The sequence below is a fragment of the Quercus robur genome, chromosome 7 (genome assembly GCF_932294415.1).
Source record: "Quercus robur chromosome 7, dhQueRobu3.1, whole genome shotgun sequence".
NCBI lineage: Eukaryota > Viridiplantae > Streptophyta > Magnoliopsida > Fagales > Fagaceae > Quercus > Quercus robur.
Genome location: NC_065540.1, coordinates 10,294,425 through 10,314,382, shown reverse-complemented (window position 1 = coordinate 10,314,382; position 19,958 = coordinate 10,294,425). Strand labels below are relative to the sequence as shown.

General features: G+C 35.6%; 2 protein-coding genes and 1 pseudogene across 2 annotated transcripts; all 3 read right to left on the bottom strand.

Annotated features, from left to right (window-relative positions):
- Positions 1-615: 615 nt before the first annotated feature.
- Positions 616-1,089, bottom strand: LOC126690997 (uncharacterized). Its single transcript, XM_050386084.1, has one exon. It carries the CDS (start codon positions 1,087-1,089, stop codon positions 616-618), a length of 474 nt encoding a protein of 157 aa, XP_050242041.1.
- Positions 1,090-9,062: 7,973 nt separating this feature from the next.
- On the bottom strand, positions 9,063-14,820 carry LOC126692166 (beta-fructofuranosidase, insoluble isoenzyme 1-like; annotated as a pseudogene).
- A 1,465-nt stretch (positions 14,821-16,285) lies between these two features.
- Positions 16,286-18,812, bottom strand: LOC126692165 (beta-fructofuranosidase, insoluble isoenzyme 1-like). The gene is made up of 5 exons (XM_050387667.1): positions 17,961-18,812; positions 17,675-17,833; positions 17,102-17,343; positions 16,897-16,987; positions 16,286-16,673 (listed from the first exon to the last, which is right to left on the bottom strand). The coding sequence occupies exons 1-5, from the start codon at positions 18,810-18,812 to the stop codon at positions 16,494-16,496; spliced, it is 1,524 nt and encodes a 507-aa protein (XP_050243624.1). The 3' UTR covers positions 16,286-16,493.
- Positions 18,813-19,958: the final 1,146 nt, after the last annotated feature.

Genomic DNA, 19,958 nt, shown 5'->3' with positions numbered 1-19,958 from the left:
TAATCAGTGCCGACCAAAAGCCACCTCCTGTTTCCTACTACTTTGGGGAAAGGCCCCATAATGTCCAAGCCCCACTAAGCAAAAGGCCATGGGCTAGACATAGGGTTAAGGACACCTTCTGACTGATGGATGTTAGGAGCAAACCTCTGACATTGGTCACACTTCTTCACGTACTCTTGTGCCTCTCTTTGCATATTAGGCCACCAATATCCCTAAGTAAGGGCCCGGTGAGATAAGGATCTGCCTCCTGTATGGCTCCCACAAATTCCTTCGTGCAACTCCTCTAGGAGTAGCTCCACTGCTTTGGGATGGATGCACATCAAATATGGCCCTAAAAAAGAGTGCTTGTACAGCTTTTGGTCCTTGGACAGCCAAAATCGAGGAGCCTTTCTTCGCACTTTGTTAGCCTCCCATCTTATTCAACCATTGAAAGTATGGCTCATGCTTAATTTTCTCTAGGATTTGGTGTATTGGCTCTCGGAACACAGTACTAACTACCTAAGTAGTAGTGGACCCTGAATGCCCTGCAAAATCTCTCCGATGCCAGTTGTTATTGTACCTATTCAACCTAAAATCCCTTCTATCTTGAGGAACCACCTTAGCTTTCCCTTTTCCCTATTGCTGGTCCTCCTCGACTTGCTTATACTCATCAATGCGGTCCATGAGCCGACGCATACTCCTGATGGGTTTCCTAGTCAAATATTTTCTTAGGTCGTGCTCAGCGGGCAAGCCAACCTTGAAAGTCCTTATAACTACGTCATCAAAATCCCCATCTATCTCGTTGAACATCTCCCAGTATCTATCGGAGTACGTTTTCAAGGTCTCTCCCTCCCATATTGCCATGGACAGCAAAGAGTCCAAAGGCCGAGGAATCTTGCTGCAAGTCACAAAATGAGCCCCAAAGGCCTTGGTGAGCTCCTTAAAGGAGCTGATAGAATCTTCTCTCAGACCGTCAAACCATCTCATCACCACGGGCCCCAAACTAGATGGGAACACTTTGCACATCAAGACTTCGTTTCGGGAGTGGACGACCATTCTCTGGTTGAAATGGCTGACATGCTCTACCAGGTCCGTTCTGCCATTATACATGGTGAATGTTAGCTGAGTAAAACGCTGGGGAAGCTTTCCCCCTTCAATTCTACGCGCAAATGGTGATTTGAAGATCTGGTTAAAAGCCCTGCTCATAGCATCATTGCCCAAACCTTTGTGAGGTGGACTCTTACTCCTCCGTTTGTAGTGACGGTCCTCATTATACAAAAAAGGGGTCCTGGACCTGGGCTTGTAGCTGCCATCTCCTTCATCATCAGAAGAAGGGTTAGAATCCGAGGGAGTCCCTCTTTGTTGCTCGCGGCATAGCCTCCTGCAAAGACGATTAATCTCCAACTACAAGCTTCTGGTATTCTCCTCATGGGAGATGTGACTCCTGCCTCGAGACTGGCTCCTACTGGTATGCGTGGTGTGCACATTAACCTTATGGTCCCTCCTCCGCTCAAGGTTAAGGAACTGATCCTGACGTTGGGAACCAATAGACTCCTCCTGGTCTTGCCCTGATTAGGCCATGGTTGGATGTCGAACTCACTAAAGCTCAAGCCTTCCCCACAAACGGCGTCAATTGGAGGGGGCGGGCTTTGGTTCTTAAGTCCAAAAGTTGAATGGATTAAGGCCCAAAGAGCCTAATATAATAAATTTGTAGAGAGTGGGCTAAAAAACTAGGCTTCAACGAAGTGGACAACAACCTCAATGGACTAAAGATGGTAAGAGAGCAAGGAAAAACAATGAATGGACAAACACGGTGCACAGAAATTCTTCCTCGGCAACATCCGAGAAGAGTAGTTCTTGAATATATTTCTCTTACAATTGATTACAGTTGCTGTTTTTAATGCTATAGTGTTTTCTCTACAGATTTTCCGCGCCTCTATCCCTGGAGGGTCTATTACATTATATAGCTCCTTTTAGATGATCTTAGCCCTCCATCTGTTAATTGTGCAAGCCACTACTTGAGTGCTTATCCGATCAAACACCTTCCCAAGCCCTTGGTGAGTTAGGGCAGTCAAGGCGGCACTGTTTAGGGGGGTTTTCTCCACATAAATGTAGCCAGGAGGTTTGGTGAGATACATTAAATGTGGTGGCAGCCACCATCCCTCTAGTCATGTTAGGGCTAGCCCCCTCCCTGAAACTCTTTCTCCATTGTATGACCTCCTTTGGTAACGTGCCACTGACGTGGCCTTATTGTCCGAGTGTGTGGCCTCCTCGACACAATAATGGGCTCCTCGGCCATGGATACGACACGTGGCACATGTACTTTATTTAAATTCTTGTACCCCAAATAATAATCAAAACTCATATCAAACTTATACTAAATATGTATAATTTATTCTCTAAATTTTATTGTAGAGAGAGACTATTTGTAATGTGGAACTAAAAAATACAACACCAAAATGTATAAACCCAAAATAAAGTTTTAAAAATTAAAATGACTCATCAATGTAAAGTAGAGTTGTAAGAAAAAATAAAAAGTCAAGGGAAAGAGAATAACCACTTTTTCAAGAGAGAATGTGAGAAAGAATAATAAGAAATTTATAGAAAATAATATAAGAAGAAAAAAAAAAGTAAAAATAAAAAATATTGTAATAAACACCAAATTATCCAAGTTATGTCATGTAATAAAACAACATTATATTTTTATATACTATCTTTATAATACAATATGATAACATCTATGAAATCAAATGAGAATAAAGTTTTCTCTCTCTGCTGAGAAGTTAGAAAGTAGAATCTACATTATCATCTTAGGAATGATACTTTGCTCCCTCTAATAACAAGGTTATTAGTAGGGCTTGTGGTCCTTTTTCATTGGGGTGGGAAACACTTTTACTTTTTATACAAAAACTTTCTTTTTCCAACAATCCATTTATGCCCAAACAAGTGTATTGTGTCTCCTAATTCCAAACCATGGACGAAGTCCTGAAAGATTGGAAGAAACTCTCCCTAACTACAACTGAAGATGTGAAACTCAATCTCAAGAAGTCGAAGCACTTTACCAATCAGGAATATGTACTTGCAGCAAAATTTATGATAAGAAGAGCACTCAATATTGAAGCTGTGGGAAGAACTTTCAAGCCATTGTGGAGGGCACGAAAAGATTTCAGGATCAGAGAGGCCAGTGATCATATTCTCCTCTTTGTGTTTGAACTAGAGACTGATGCGTAACGGGTATTAGCAACAGAGCCATGGTCATTTGATAAACATGTGGTCATTTTCCAACGTTATGATTTTTCTATTCCTGCCAAACAGCTGAGGTTCACAAAATTAACTTTTTGGGTCCAATTGCATGGATTGCCAATGAGCATGCTCGATCTCGAGGTAGGAATGGAAATTGGAGAAACCATAGGTACTGTAATTCCATCGAAACATAAATGTTGACAAATTCATTTGGGTTGCCTTTAAGTATGAAAAACTACCAAATTTCTGCTACTGGTGTGGTAGAGTCTCCCATGCAGACAAGGAATGCGAGATTTGGCTAGCCAGCAAAGGTAAACTCACATAGGAAAAGTAGGAGTATGGAGCTTGGCTTTGCGCTCTACCTCATAACCAGGTAAAGATATCAGTCACTACGGTCTCAGGCATAGGAGATGGTTTTGGACAATCTTCACCGGTGAATTCTACCTCAACAGACCCCCAATCTCAACCGAAAACGATGGAAGTCCAAAACACCGGTGATAATTCAATGCAGGCCGATGACATTAATGAGGTCAGAGCTGCCGTTTCAAAATTTGTAACTCCAAGGTCCTTGGATATAATGGCTAATGATGCGGATAGTAATTACAAAGGCCAAAACTCCACAATCCTGAAATTCTCGGAATTAAATGGGCAAGAAGTAACTAAAGGTGATACAAACTCTGAGGTGATTCACTCAATCTTAGAGGTCCAAACTTCCCAAAACAAGTTCGAGGAATTTGAAGCACAATTAAATGCTATTGATTCGGATTTAAAGAAATTTGACACCAACAATAATTACACCTCAGCAACGGATACCATCTCAATTACTACAGATCTTAATGAAGATATTTTCGGAAATAATTTTGACAGTTTACAAGGCAAATCACACACGGATCAGCAAGGCACACGTACATGGAAAAAACTGGCACGTGACCCTAATCGTTCAGAGTCTCATATGCAAACTGTATCTTTGGGGAAAAGAAATCGAGAAAGGGAGGAAACTGTACCCACACAACCAACAAAAAAAATTCAGGTCACTACAAAATATGGCAAAGAAGAATCAATGGTGGAGGCTGTGATGCAGCCCCGCCATCACAAATGAGTTTCATATTTTGGAACTGTCGTGGGCTTGGGAACCAATGTACAGGGAAGGAGCTGGAAGTAGTGGTTTGAGCAAAAGATCCCTCCGCCGTGTTCTTAGCCGAAACTTGGGCAAATGAAGCAAGGCTAAAGGAAATCAAACACAACTTGGATTTTGAAAATTTATTTTTTGTAGAGGGAACCAACAGAGGGGGAGGTTTAGCATTATATTGGCAAAATTCAATTGATCTGAAAGTAGAGACTTTCTCCAAATACCACATTGATGCAATAATAAAAAGGGAAGGCAGATGCATGGAGGATGAACGGCTTCTATGGGGAGCCAATGACACAGAGGAGAACTGAATCATGGAGTATGCTTCGCCAATTGAACAGTAGATTCAGCTTGCCATGGTTGTGCACAAGAGATTTCAACGAATTATTGCAAAGCTCCGAGAAATTAGGGGGAAACAATAGAAGCCAAAATCAAATGCAACTTTTCCGAGATGTAGTTGATGAATGTGGATTCATTGATCTTGGATATGTTGGACCACAATACACTTGGCAAAAACACTTTGCGGATGGACCCTCGATATGGGAGAGGCTGGATCGTGGTTTTGCTAACAATGAATGGCTGCTAAATTTTGCAGGTACCAAAGTCCACCATCTTTCCTCAGATACATCTGATCATAGACCTCTGTGGATTGTACCAGAGGGTTTGGAGTTTCACCCTACAGCCAAACCTTTCGAGTTCGAAGAGATGTGGCTGTCCGACCCGAGGTGTGCTAAAATTGTAGAAGCTGTATGGTCCAACACACATAATTATGACCCAACTGTGGAGGTGATGAGAAAAATAGCCAAGTCTGGAAAGGAATTACACAGATGGAACAGGGAGCATTTTGGAAACGTAAGAAAGTAACTAGAAAAAAAGAGGGTAGCCTTGAAGAAAGTCGAGGAAGTTGCAATGAGGACAGGTGTGAATTTCGAAGTGAGGATGTTGAAACAAGAAATCATAGACCTGATGGACAAGGAAAATAGGATGTGGTTCCAGTGGGCAAAGGTCTTATGGGCTTCAAACGAAGACAAAAACTCAAAATTCTTTTATTGTCGTGCAACACAGCGAAAGCGGAAAAATTCTATCTTAAAAATTCGAGACACATCAGGCTAGTGGAGGAAAAATCTGAATGAAGTCAATCACTGCTTGGTCGAATACTTTTAGAAGCTCTTTACCTCCACCAACAATTTGAACCCACATGAAGCTGTCAATTCTATCAATACCATTATCAATGAAGATATGAGGTCCCAACTCTCAGCAACGTTCACAATCGGTGAAGTTCAAACAGCACTAAAACAGATGCCCCCCCCCCCCCTAAAAGCCCCAGGTCCAAATGGTATGCCCCCTCTCTTTTACCAAAATTTTTGGAATTTAACTGGTAATGATGTAACTAAATCAGTTCTGAAATTCCTCAATTCTGCCTCATTGCCTAAACAACTAAATCATACTTTCATAACCCTTATTCCTAAAAAAAAGAACCCTGAATGTGCATCTGACTTTAGACCCATAAGTTTGTGTAATGTCCTATATAAAATTTTTTCTAAAGTTCTGGCAAATAGATTAAAAAAGATCCTACCAAAAATTATTACGGAACACCAAAGTGCTTTCACGAAAAGTCGCTTAATTTCTGATAATATTTTGGTAGCCTTTGAATCTCTCCACAGTATGCAAAAACACAAAGGAAAAGAGAATTTTATGGCTATAAAACTCAACATGAGCAAAGCTTATGATAGAGTCGAATGGCCGTACCTCAAAGCAGTAATGGTGAAAATGGGTTTTGATGAAAAATGGATCAATCTTATCATGTAATGTATTACAACTGTTTCTTACTCAGTTCTTGTCAATGGGGAGCCCAAAGGCATGATCCATCCAACCATGGGTATCAAACAAGGCGATCCATTATCTCCCTTTCTCTTCCTATTATGTACTAAAGGCTTGAATGGCCTAATTAATAATGCTGCGGACAAGGGAGACATTAAGGGTTATTCCTTATGTAGAAATGGCCCTAGCTTGACTCACCTCCTTTTTGCAGATGACAACTTATTGTTTTGCAGGGCTACTATATAGGAGTGCCAAAAAATCCTTGATATCTTGGATACCTATGCAAAATGTTCAGGCCAACAAATAAACAAGAGCAAAACTACAATCTTTTTCAGCAAGTGCACTATAGAAGAGATAAGAAATCATATTAAGATTGCCTTGGGGGTACCGGAGATTAAGCAATATGAGCAATATCTAGGGCTACCATCCCTAGTTGGAAAGAACAAGAAAGCCAGCTTTAACTACATTAAGGAGAGGGTATGGAAGAAAATTCAGGGGTGGAAAGAGAAATTGTTATCACAAGCAGAAAGAGAAATATTAATTAAAGTGGTAGTCCAAGCCATTCCAACATATACAATGAGCTGCTTCAAATTGCAGGTGGGTCTATGTACAGATATTGAAAGCCTTATTAGAAAGTTTTGGGGGGGGGGACAAAAAGGAGACCGGCAAAAAGTCCATTGGGTCAAATGGGAAACACTTTGCAAGCCCAAATCTATTGGTGGTATGGGGTTCAAAGACTTAGCTCTTTTCAATGACGCGTTATTAGCCAAACAAGCTTGGAGACTAGTGCATCATAAAGAGTCCTTGTTCTACAGTATATTCAAAGCAAAGTTCTTCCTCATTGCGCTATAATGGAAGCCTCAGATACCATATTAGGCTCTTATGCTTGGAGCAGCATACTAAAGGGTTGGGATGTATTAATGAGAGCTGCAAGGTGGAGGGTGGGTTGTGGAGAATCGATTGGAGTTTGGAATGATGCTTGGCTGCCCTCCTTGGAATATCAAGAGTGTTATTAAATCCGGTGACAAGCTTTGAGGATATGAAAGTTAATGATCTTATAGACCCGGTTTCAAAGCAATGGGATGAAGATTTATTATTTATTGCAAGGATTATTCAGCTCTCAAGAGGTCGAATTGATAATGAGTATACCTTTATGTTGCACCTATTCTAAGGACAAGCTGATATGGCCATACACATCATCGGGTAACTACACTGTAAAGTCTGGTTATAATTTTCTTGCAGTAGCAGAAACGGGCCAAATAAGGTGAAGAATTTCTGGTTATAAAGTCTGGAGGGATTTGGAAGCTTGTTTGGAGCCTATCGGTTCCAAATAAGGTGAAGAATTTCTTATGGCGAGTCTGCAAAGAAGCACTGCCAGTGAAGATAAATTTGAGACGAAGAAAAATCATTGAGGAGGACACATGTGACCACTGTAAATCAAGTGCAGAAAGTGAATTCCATGCATTGTGGGAATGCTCAGCACTCATAACAGTTTGGAACTCAGTCCCAGAGCTACAGCTTCAACATGATCAGAATGTACACACGGTTTCAGAACTCATCAGACTCACTCATAAAGAAGGAAAAGACGACGATCTACTTGCCATGATCCTTTGGACAGTGTGGTTTCACCGGAACAAACTTAGAACCACAAATGAAGAATACCCAGTCAGTCAAGTCTCCACAAATGCAAAGCAAGCACTCACCGAGTATCACCAAGTAAACTAGGTCACAACGCTCCAATCTACTGTTTGCACTCGCCCTGGGGTCAAATGGAGCCCACCCCCTGCAAAAAACTTCAAGGTGAACTTTGACGAAACCACATTCAAAGAGATACATAAAGCTGGACTTGGTGTCGTGATCCAGAACTTCCTAGGACAACCAATTGCTTCCTTATCAAAATTGGTGAATCTACCATACTCATCTGATATCGTTGAAGCAATGGCTGCATCTAGAGCCATTTACTTTGCTCAGGAAATTGGCTTAAATTCCTTTATCCTTGAAGGCGATTCTAAAGCTATAATTAAGTGCCTTAGAAGTGACGATGACTCCTTTTTTCCTTTTGGTCATATCCTGGTAGCAGTTAAAGCAACCACAAAGACCAGCTATTGTATTTCATTTTCCCATATTCGTAGACTTGGTAACTCTGTTGCTCACAACCTAACTAAACATGTAAGACATGTTAGAGGTTTTTCGGTGTGGATGGAGGATGTTCCTCCACACCTTCAAGCTGTACTTTCAACCGATAATGGCTAGTTTTCTTATTAATAAAAGTTACTGATGTTCTTTCCCAAAAAAAAAAAAAATATATATATATATATATGAGAATAAAAAAGATATAACAACTTAAAAACACAAAACTTAATCACATCAACACAAAGTAGAGTTCCAAATAATACAAAATTCATCAACCTAAAGTAGAGATGCAAGAAAAAATATATAAACAAATCCACCAAAAGTGAAGAGAGAGAGAGAGAGAGAGAAATAACCTTTTGTGTGTAGGAGAACTATGTACAAAATGAGGAATAGAATTGTAAATTTGTAGTAAGGCGAGGGGAATAAGAAAAGCAATAAAATAAAGAAAGATAAAGGGATAAAGGAAAAATGATATTAAAGCAAATAGTAGTGGGAAGATGAAAAGGTAAAAGAGATGAGAAAAATTGGAGAAAGTATACTAATAAGTTGAGAAATTAATAAGAAAAAAATTAAAAATAAGAGAGAGATTGTTGAAAATGGGTGGATGATATGGCTGTTGATGTAGCTCAATAGAAGAACAGCAATAATAAATGTTACACTTCAACATTTAGTTATAAATATAGATGTTTATAAAAAATGATTTTGATTAGTATCACGGTAACAACATACCCTTCAAAAAAAGAAAAAAACCAACAACATAAATTAAGAATAAGTACATTAATAAATTTATTACACACCAAAGGTTTTGGCACATTACTTACATAAACAACATCTGGCATCGATCTGCAATATTAAATTAATTGCAATGTCCAACCATAACATGTGATAATGCTTATTTCAATGGCTTCTACCATGATTATTTAAATACTACTTGCTGATTAGATTTTCAGCATATTGGACTTAATTAAGAAACTACTAGTTATTCTCTCCTTTCAGTTCATTTGAGGACTATTCATGCTCCATGCATTGAGATTCTCTATGGTAACACTCTCTGTCCCATTGTTAAATGCATATAAGTGAGCGTTATTGAAGACTGCAAGTGTAGGATAAACCCTTGATAAGATGCATGTTTTTCCTCCAGCTCCGAAACTTTCCACAACGGAATGATCAATCTGCAGCAAAACATTTACAACTCAAACATTCATGGAGAGAGAAAGAAATAAAGATTTTAAATTAACCCTCATCATGTTTATGAGGGGGCATACCAAACTCCTAAGAGAAAGCTTCCTGTCTGTTAAATCCACGTCTACAAAGCCTGCAAATGATGGTTTATATAGTCCATCCATCAAAGAGGAACTATATATACACGAAAACAAAAAAAAACAAATAGAAACCATGTCAAAAGGGTGTAATATTTATTTTATACATCAAATATATATGTAATCTTTCTTACAATATATAGATCCCATAATTGTGTCAAGCCTATATACTATTAGGGGAGAATGTATATATCCACATACCAAAAAGGCAGCTTAAATCATTAATCACACAAACCTTCTAGCATCAGAGCACATGAGAACTACATGCTTCTTTGGAGCTTTGAAAACTCTAAAGAAGACAGGAGTGTATTCCTCTAGATGACTTGAAGCTAATGTCAACAACCCAAATGGCCCAACCGCACCTTGAACTTTTGAACCCTTTAGGCCACAGAGATCTTGTGCGTTTACCCAACTAGCATCAAATTCCTCAGCGTTGTCCAAACTCTTCGGCAACAAGAAGGTAACCTCAACATCGACCTGTGGAAACATCAATAACAATAATCACTATAAATGAATTGTGTTTGACGCTTAATGAAGTAATCAATTTGTACCATAATAATGTAATGATTTTGTCATCATATTATAAACAAAAAATGCAAATGACACAATTTTTTCACAATCTTCACCACAACTTGTTATGGTGACAAATTATGAAGCAACAATAGTGCAATTACTTTTATTATAGATCAATCACAATTGATTAAATCAATAATCATGAAAAAAGTCATGATAAAATTTGTGTCACTAAACTTGTCTGAGCAAAAATACAATGTAAGTAACAAACCTATGCAGCAGTTATTCCTTTAATTTCAACATGCTCTCCATTTTTGACCTGTTGATTGTTTATATGAACTTTATTTCCTCTAAGAGTTTCTAATTCTTCGACAGACCATTGCAACACTTGTTTCCCACTATTGTCAAGCCACACTATCCTCGGAATGGCCTGCAACAATTCCAGTAAAATATCAATTTTGTAAGTAAAAATTTGGCCTATCAACAACAAAGTCTTAATCCCAAATCCCGAAATAGAATCAAGTTACTAAAATTCTACATTATTATTACCTAAATTCCGGCCCATCCTTTTTCAACATCATTTTTAGTTGAGTCGGACTCATTAGCCCAACCCCACAAAATCCTTCTCTTCTTCCCAGCATCAAAGAATGACTTTAAGGCATAAAAATTTCCATAATCATATCGCAGACCATCCCAACCATCAACCGAAGTGTTATCTGGTACATACCTATCTATTTGTGTATGGTATTTTCCAACAGTGTAGTAATCATACCTAGTGACATCAAGGCTCACCTTGAAAACATGCTTTAAATTTGGCCCAACCAAAGAAGTGTCCAACCCATTTTTACCAGACAATGACACAGGGTAAAAATCTGGGCATTCCCACATACCAGTCTTAGCTTTTGAATGTAGAGGATGTTTGACCTTGACCCAATTCACAAAATCCTTACTCTTATACAAATGGGCTATGCCTCTATTTTTCCTTCTGCTACCACTAAAATCCTCCAATGCCCATCTTTTCCAAACCAAGCTGTTGTTGGGTCACGGAAAGCACTTCCATTGACAATCTCATCAGCCACCACTATTGGGTTGTTCTTGTTGGGCTTAACCCACTCACGGAGATATGGATCAGAGTAGTTTTTTGGGATTGCATAGTTTTGGACTTGTTGATTTTGGGTGTCAATGCCAGTGTAAAGGATAATGGGCTTGTTGCCTGGGAGAATAGTGGCTGAACCAGACCAACACCCATTGATATCAATGGGCTTAGTGGGATAAATGATAGGTTCAAGTGCTTCCCAGTTGATCAAGTCCTTTGATACAGAATGGGCCCAAACAATATTGCCCCACACTGCTCCTTTTGGGTTGTATTGGTAGAAGAAATGGTAGAGTCCATTGAGATACATAGGTCCTGTTTGCATTTATATGAGAAAAACACATGAAGCAAGAAAAAAGTTAAGGAGAATACAAATCATTTAAAATGTGAGAAAAGAAAGTTCATTTGCAAAAACTCACCATTTGGATCTGTTGTTGGTTCATTGTTATGCGAATTTGAACACCCAAGAAAGAGAAAAGATAGGAAGTCTGTGAGTGTGATTAATTATAGTACTTAAAAGACAATTAACAACAGGTTTAAGGATAAACACTTGTGTTAATAACCAGGAAAATTGTTGGTAACTAGCAAATTAACAAAACATCAATGTCACGTGTAGAGTCTACATTGCAATCTGAGTTGGGATTGTGTCCAGTGCACAGATGCACTGGACACAAGCCGTGTCCTTGCAATCTATATATGCACAAAATAAAAAATAAGTATCCATTTAAGAGAAAGCATATTCTAAGCATAGTTTTAAAAACCGAACCGGACATAGAACCTTTTTTTTGGAATTTCCGGTTCAACCCCGGTTTTTGACCGGTTTTGGGGTTTTTAACTGGACCGGATTGGCTTCCGGTTGAACCGGTCGAACCGGCCGGTCCGGTCCGGTTTTTAAAACAGTATTTCTAAGTAATACTCAATCCAACATTTAAAAATTTTATTTCATTGGTGCACTATATTTTAAATAATAAAAAAATTATCATATTCTAAAAACTCTCTTAGTATAAACTCAAAAAAAAAAAAAAAAGAGTATTAACACCTCAAATAAAATAAATAGTAAGGTATGAAGTTAAAATTTTTATGGTATTGAATTTTTTTTAAGCAAAATATATTTTGTAATATATATCAGAATGTAAAGTAGGACAAACAAAAATTTTAAGTTTTTTCGTAATGAAATAAATGGTTCAGATTTTATCGTATCATAAACATTTATACAAAAAATTAATGACACTACTTTATAAGATAAGAAAAATTTGAAAGCTTTGTTTAATCATGATTTGAAACCATTTATAACAAAAAAAAAAATTATAAAAAATCTTGAAAATAATTTTTAACATTTTTAAAATACTAACACGTCATTTTTTAAATGTCAAATAAATTTTTTTAATATTATTATAATGGCCATGTCAGCTTCATATCTGGTAGTGGTGCAATTCGTCTGTCACATAGGTTATTTCCATTAATGAAGTAGGGACTAAAATAAAAACTATTTTTTAGTTTTGTGGACCAAAATAGGAAGAGAAAAATACAAACCAAAATGAAAATCGGCCAAAAATATATGGATCAAAATGATATATTTTTTCTTTTATAACAAACAGTTTTTTATAAACAATCTTGAAAATAATTTTTAGTGTTTTTTGGACATTTTTAAAGTTGCTACCAAACAAGTTGTATTGTCTAAGGACTCTAGATTTTTTACCTAAGCATTAGTATTATAGGGTGTAAAACTCCCCAAATTGCTATTTTAGATCCACACACCCCCTAAAACCACAATTACTTGATTGGCTAGTGCTAAAATAATTTAGCAACTATGAACAATAGCTTCTTAAAAATATAGGAATTACTGTAGCTTGATGGTAAAACTAAAATATCATATTTTATTGTTGGGTAGAAGAGAGAGATGGGAGGGAAGAGAAAGAAATAGATTTTTTTAAAATATTATCTGATAGTGTAGTTTATATTTTTTTTTATTAGGTTGTATGTAAAAATAAAAAATGAGATGTTTAGTATGTTGTAAAGTGAGTTACTAAAATAGATAAAGTAGCTTTTTAGAGTGTAAAATATATATTTTTTAAATGAATGCTTTAAAAGAAAGAAAAACTAAAAACAAAAAGTTCGATTTCATATTATGTGTCACATGCTAAAATAGAAAGGAATTACTGTAACTTGATGGTAAAACTAAAATATCATATTTTATTGTTGGGTAAAAGAGAGAGATGGGAGGGAAGAGAAAGAAATAGGTTTTTATTATTATTATTGGATAGTATAGTTTATATTATTTTATTAGGTTGTATGTAAAAATAAAAAATGAGATGTTTAGTATGTTTTAAAGTGAGTTGTTAAAATTGATAAAGTGACTTTTTAGAGTGTAAAGTAAAATTTTTTTTTTTTCAAAAATGAATGCTCTAAAAGAAAGAAAAGTAAAAACAAAAACTTCGATTTCATATTACGTATCATGTGTTAATTTTGAGAAGGACAGGATACACCTAAAATTTTGATAGGATTCTCATCTTCATCATCAATAACCACTCAAAAGAGTAGTGAGCCTGCACGAATAATAGATGTAATATTATGTAGTACACACACAAGGGAGAAAGAAATGAGTTTTAATACAAAGGCACATCACAAGTACTCTACTCAAAAGCCATAATAACTTTTAAAAGAGGATTAGGCAAGTTATACTATACACAATATACTCTCTTAAGTAATATGGGACAAATATCCATTCTTTTTTTTTTTTTTGAGAAACAAAAACACACATACAAGAGAAAGGGAAATGAGTTTTAACACAAAGATACACCATAACTCTACTTAAAAGTCATTATATTTAGGTCAAATTTTCTAAAACACCCTTATTAATGAAATTATATTTATACTTTTTGTGGATCTAGCTTAACATCTTTTTTACCTTTTTACAGCAAGTGGGAGAGTATCTAGCTTAACATTTTATTACGTTAAATTAAAAAAAAAATTAATAATGAATATATTCTTCAAAATTAATAACTTCATAAACGTTAAAAAAGGGAAAAAAAAATGATAAAATCTTCTGTGAAAGAAAAGAAAGAAGAAAATTAAATAGAAAGAGAAAAAGGAAAAACTTAACATGAAAAAGATGATGATATCGATCACAACAGTCAACAGCTATGGGTTGAAATTGATAAATCAATACTTAATCTATTTAATGTGTAAAATAGAGCTCGGCAAATCAACTATCAATTGATATAATAGGCACCAAAGAAGAGAGAATATATAATTATTACATTATAGTATCTTTGTACCAAAAGTACATACTCTTATCGTATTCCAAAAATGGCAGTATTCCAAAAGTTGCATGATACAAACATAGTGAAAGTTTTATAGTTTTTTTCGAGAATATGAAAAGAAGTTACCGTTCATCCAGTGTTTAGGAGGCTGAAAGTGGAACCTAGTTCTGTGAATTTGTTTCACTTCCACAGCACTAAGAGACTGAAACTCTGGGTAAACCTTGTGAGACGCCTTGACTACAACATTGTTGCATTCCAAGCAAAGAGAGCAAAGAAAGAATAAAACAGAAAGAAACTTGGAAATATCCATTATCTAAGAAGAACAGAAGAAAGAATAAGAATTGTGTGAGTAGAAAGAGGCTAGGAAAGAGTTCTATATATAGATTATAGAGGGCTAGAGAGAGAAGGCGATGCATGGTAGATGTAGAAAATAACAAGGATTTTTTTATTTTTTGTGGATCCCAAGAAGGATTGGTTTTTGGCTAAGGAATTTTATCTTGTTTTCCGTGCCAAAAACAAAAATACAACAATCGTAGTAGAAGATAGTAATAATATTGTATATATAGTTATATACACCCATACGTTATAATAATTATATTTAAATTTAGAGAATATTATTTTATAAAGTAAAAATTTAAGTTCTGGAATTTTCTAAGGGAAATTCGAAATTTAATATTTTCGATTGGTCGAAAATTTTGCTCGATCAATCAAAATTATGAAGAAAATAATCTTGAAATCACTAGATGGTTCGATCACTATTCAATTTCTATTCAATTGATCAAAAAGAACATTCGATCGATGCTCGATTCCTCTCGACTGATCAAAACTCTAAAAATTGAATTTTTTGTAGAATTTTCTAGTAACTGTTCTGAACGTTTGAAAATGTTTCAAGCATTGTGAACGGTTTTATGAAACATTTTAACTCTCCATACATGTCTTTTGGTGAAAAAAAACCCTATGGCTATAAATAGAGACTTATGTTCACTTGAAAAATAACACAACAACTTTGTTATATCCTGTGGTCATTCTCCAAAATTGCTATCTGTAGAACCTAACAACTTCTTAGGGACAAGTTTGCGATAACCTTTTAGCAACAATTGTGCCTCCAAGTTATTGTCTAAGGAATTAAAATCATATTGTGCCTTCAAGTTATCTATTTTTTGTTTGTCTTTTGTGTTAACATTGTTCTTCCATTATTACTTTCTGTATTATCCCCAACAAATAATAATAAGGATAAATTTTGGTTTAAACATATTTAGAGTTATCTTTTCTACCTACTAAATGACAAAGTGTATGTTTAGATTAGTTGTTTTAAAAAGTGTTTTTTTAAAACAATGCGATATAGGTGAGCATTTGGATAGAGTTGATCTCAAATTTTTGTTTTGGTTGTAAATTACCAAAGGGTTTAATTTGTTTCACACAATTTTATACACACTCACAAAAACAATTGAAATAGTGACTTAAAATCACGATCTCCAATTATAAACACTACTCATTGCCAAAAAGGACACAATTATATTGTTAGGCTTCTTTTGTCATCTTTTAAGACATAATAATAATATTTTTTTATTTAATAGTGTAATGGCTTCTTATAAATAATAAGGTACACTCACATTCTTTTTTTTTTTTTTTTTAATAGAAGGGTAAAATTTTATTGAGGAAAATTACGAGTGTAATAGGACGGGCATTGCAACAAAATAACAATTAAATGATTCGGATAAAATCTAGCTGACCACATTAAGCCTCCTAATGGAGAAAATTGTACAATGAAGAGATGGAACCCATAGTACCATGACAAAAACTTATATCATGTGAATCATGTGCATTAATTAAACACCAAAGGTTCTGCCATATTAGTATATTACATAAATAAACATCATCATGCATCTACAATGTTAATTGGAATTCCCAACTATCATCAACGAGAAAATTCTTATTCAATTGGCTTCTACTGATTTTTTTTTTCAGCATAATTAAGAAACTACTAGTTCTTCTCTCTTTCAGTTAATTTGAGGTCTCTTCATGCTCCATGCACTGAGACTCTCTATGGTAATACTTTCTTTCCCGTAATTAAATGCGAACAAGTGAGCATCATTGAGGCTTGTGAATGTAGGATAAACCCTTGATGTGATGCATGTTTTTCCTCCAGCTCCGAAACTTTCCACAACAGAATGATCAATCTGCAGTAGAACATTTACAACTCAAACATTTAGAGAGAAAAACAAAGATTTAACCCTTACCATGTTTAGACTAAATAACACACCCTTAAAGTTCTAGATTGTTTTCATTTTAGTTCATAAAGTTTGATTGTGTATTCGGAATGTTCATTTTAACAAAATTAGAGGATCAAAAATGAAAACTACTTAAGGTTGAATTTATTCTTATGTTTATGAGAGGGCTTACCAAACTCCTAAGAGAGAGCTTCCTATCTGTTAAATCCACATCTACAAAGCCTGCAAATGATGGTTTATATAGTCCACTCCTCACAGAGGAACTATATACAAGCAAACATATAGAAACCAAGTCAAAAAGGGTGACAAGAGGAGATGCAAAAAATTACTATACTACTCTAAAAGGCAGCTAAATTAACCAATAATCACACAATTACCTTCTTGCATCAGAGCACATGAGAACTACATGTTTCTGTGGAGCTTTGAAAATTCTAAAAAAGACAGGAGTATATTCCTTTAGATTTTCTGAAGCTAATGTGAACAACCCAAATGGCCCAACCCCGCCTTCAACTTTTATGCCCTTTAGAGCACAGACATCTTGTGCATTTACCCAGCTAGGATCAAATTGCTCGGCGCTGTCCAACCTCGACGGCAACAAGAAGGTAACATCAACATCAGCCTGTAAAAACATCAATTACAATGATCACTAAAACGAATCGTGTTCAGTGTTGATTGAAAGGAATTGATTTGTACCATAATAATGTAATGATTTGCTTGTAAAAGAAAAATGCCGACTGTTTTTTTTTACAATCCTCTCCAAAACTTATTAAGGTGATAAATTATGAAGCAACATCACTACTATATGGCTCAATCAATAACATCACTTTTATAATATATCGATCACAATAAGTTAAATCAACTGATATAAAAATAAATAAATAAATAAATAAATAATAAATAAAAATAAAAAAGACGAGAGAAAAATATTGTGTCACATTTAAGTAGCAAACCTGGATAGCAGTTATTCCTTTAATTTCAATTTTCTCTCCCATTTTGAGCTTTTGATTTTTTATTTGAACTTTATCCCCTCTAAGAGTTTTTAATTCTTCAATAGGCCATTGTATCAATTGTTTCCCACTGCTGTCAAGCCACAACTCCCTTGGAATAGTCTGAAACAATTCCAATAAAACATCACATTTATAAGTAACTTGTTAGCAACTGTTTATATATATAAGTATTTGTCACATAACAATAACATAGTCTTAATCCCAAAATAATATAAAACATTAGTGTTACCTGAATTCCGGCCCATCCTTTTGCAACATCATGTTTAGCTGTGTCGGACTCATTGGCCCAACCCCACAAAATCCTTCGGTTCTTGTCAACATCAAAGAATGTCTTTGAGGCATAAAAGTTTCCATAGTCATATCTCAGCCCACTCCAACCATCTACTGAAGTATTATCAGGTACATACCTATCTATACCTTGATGATATTGTCCAACAGTGTAGTACTCATACCTTGTAAGGTCAATGCTCACCTTCAAAACATACTTTATATCTGGCCCATCAAAGGAAGTGTCTACGCCATTTTTACCATTCAATGAAACTGGGAAAAAATCTGGGCATTCCCACATACCTGTTTTATCTTTTGAATGTAGAGGATGTTTGGCTTTAACCCAATGCACAAAATCCCTACTCCTGTACAAGTATGCTATGCCTCTATGTTTCCTTTTGCTACCCACTACAATTCTCCAAAGCCCATCTTTTCCATACCAAGCTGTTGTTGGGTCACGGAAAGCACTTGCATTGACACTTCTATCAGGATCAACTATGGGGTTGTCTTTGGGCTTAACCCATTCACGAAGATATGGATCAGAGTAGTTTTTTGGGATAGCATAGTTTTGGACTTGGCGATTTTTGGGGTCAATTCCAGTGTAAAGAATAACAGGCTTGTTGCCTGGGAGAATTGTGGCTGACCCAGACCAACACCCATTTATATCAAAGTGATCAGTGGGATAGATGGCCGGCTCAAGTGGCTCCCAGTTGATCAAGTCCTTTGATACTGAATGGGCCCAAACAATGTTGCCCCACACTGCACCTTTTGGGTTGTATTGATAGAACAGATGGTAGAGTCCATTGTAATACATAGGCCCTGTTTGCATTCAAATGAAAAACACATGAAGCCAAGAAAAAAAAGAAGTTAAAAGGGGGTGAATAAGAATACAATGATTTATAGGATATGAAAGAAGAAAGTTCATTAGCAAAGACTCACCATTAGGATCTGTTGTTGGTTCATTGTTATGCAAATTTGAACACCCAAGAAAAAGAAAAGAAGTCAGTGACTGTGAGTAATTATAATACTTAATAAGCAATTAGAGACAGAGTTAAAGGTAAAACACTTGTCAATGACCAGAAAAGTTATTGGTAACTAGCAGATTAACAGGACATCAATGTCATGGAGAATATGAATTTCAATCTTTCACAAAATAACAATTAAGTTTCCACAATTATTGAAATCTACATAAACAAAATTTTCAGAATCAGTTGTGGATCTATGTGATAATAAATAACTATTTATTACCTTATCATTTGTTAAAAAATGTTGTATAGGTAACAATCTGATTAGATAAAAATCTTCAATACCTAACACAATCTGACCATTTATTGTATCTTAATCATGGTTAATGCATTCTTTTTGGCCACCATAGCAGCAAAGTGATTAGAATGTTCATGTAGAGAGCACTGTACCAATATTACCCGTAAACAATTATATTAACATGCATTCAGACAAAGGAAGAATATTGCCTTTCGAATTCGAGCTAAGGCCACAAATTGTGTCAAAACTTATAAAGGTTTCCACTAGCTTATAGATGGGATAAATTATACCCAAGTGTGCCCCAACCAAACCAAACCAAAGAGAATATAATAGTACCAACTAATGTTGAATAGGTACAATACAACAACAAAATAACAAAGTGACCCAGACCATTAAATGTTATGGAACAGTCCAAAATGAAAAGAAATCAATAAAATAACACCGGTCGGTCCAATGAAGCCACTTTATTAAAAGGGTCCAGTTAATGTATGCCTTAAGAGCACACATTAAACCATCCATTTTGGGAAACATTTTCTCAAAAATTAAAAAAACTGTTAATACTTTTTCAATTCGCGAGAAAAAAATTACTAAAAATAAAAATTATTATGTGTTCTTAGGACACACATTAGTAAAATCCTTATTAAAAATATAGAATGACATTGGAATGTGCTTCATCCTTCAAGAACGTACATGAGGA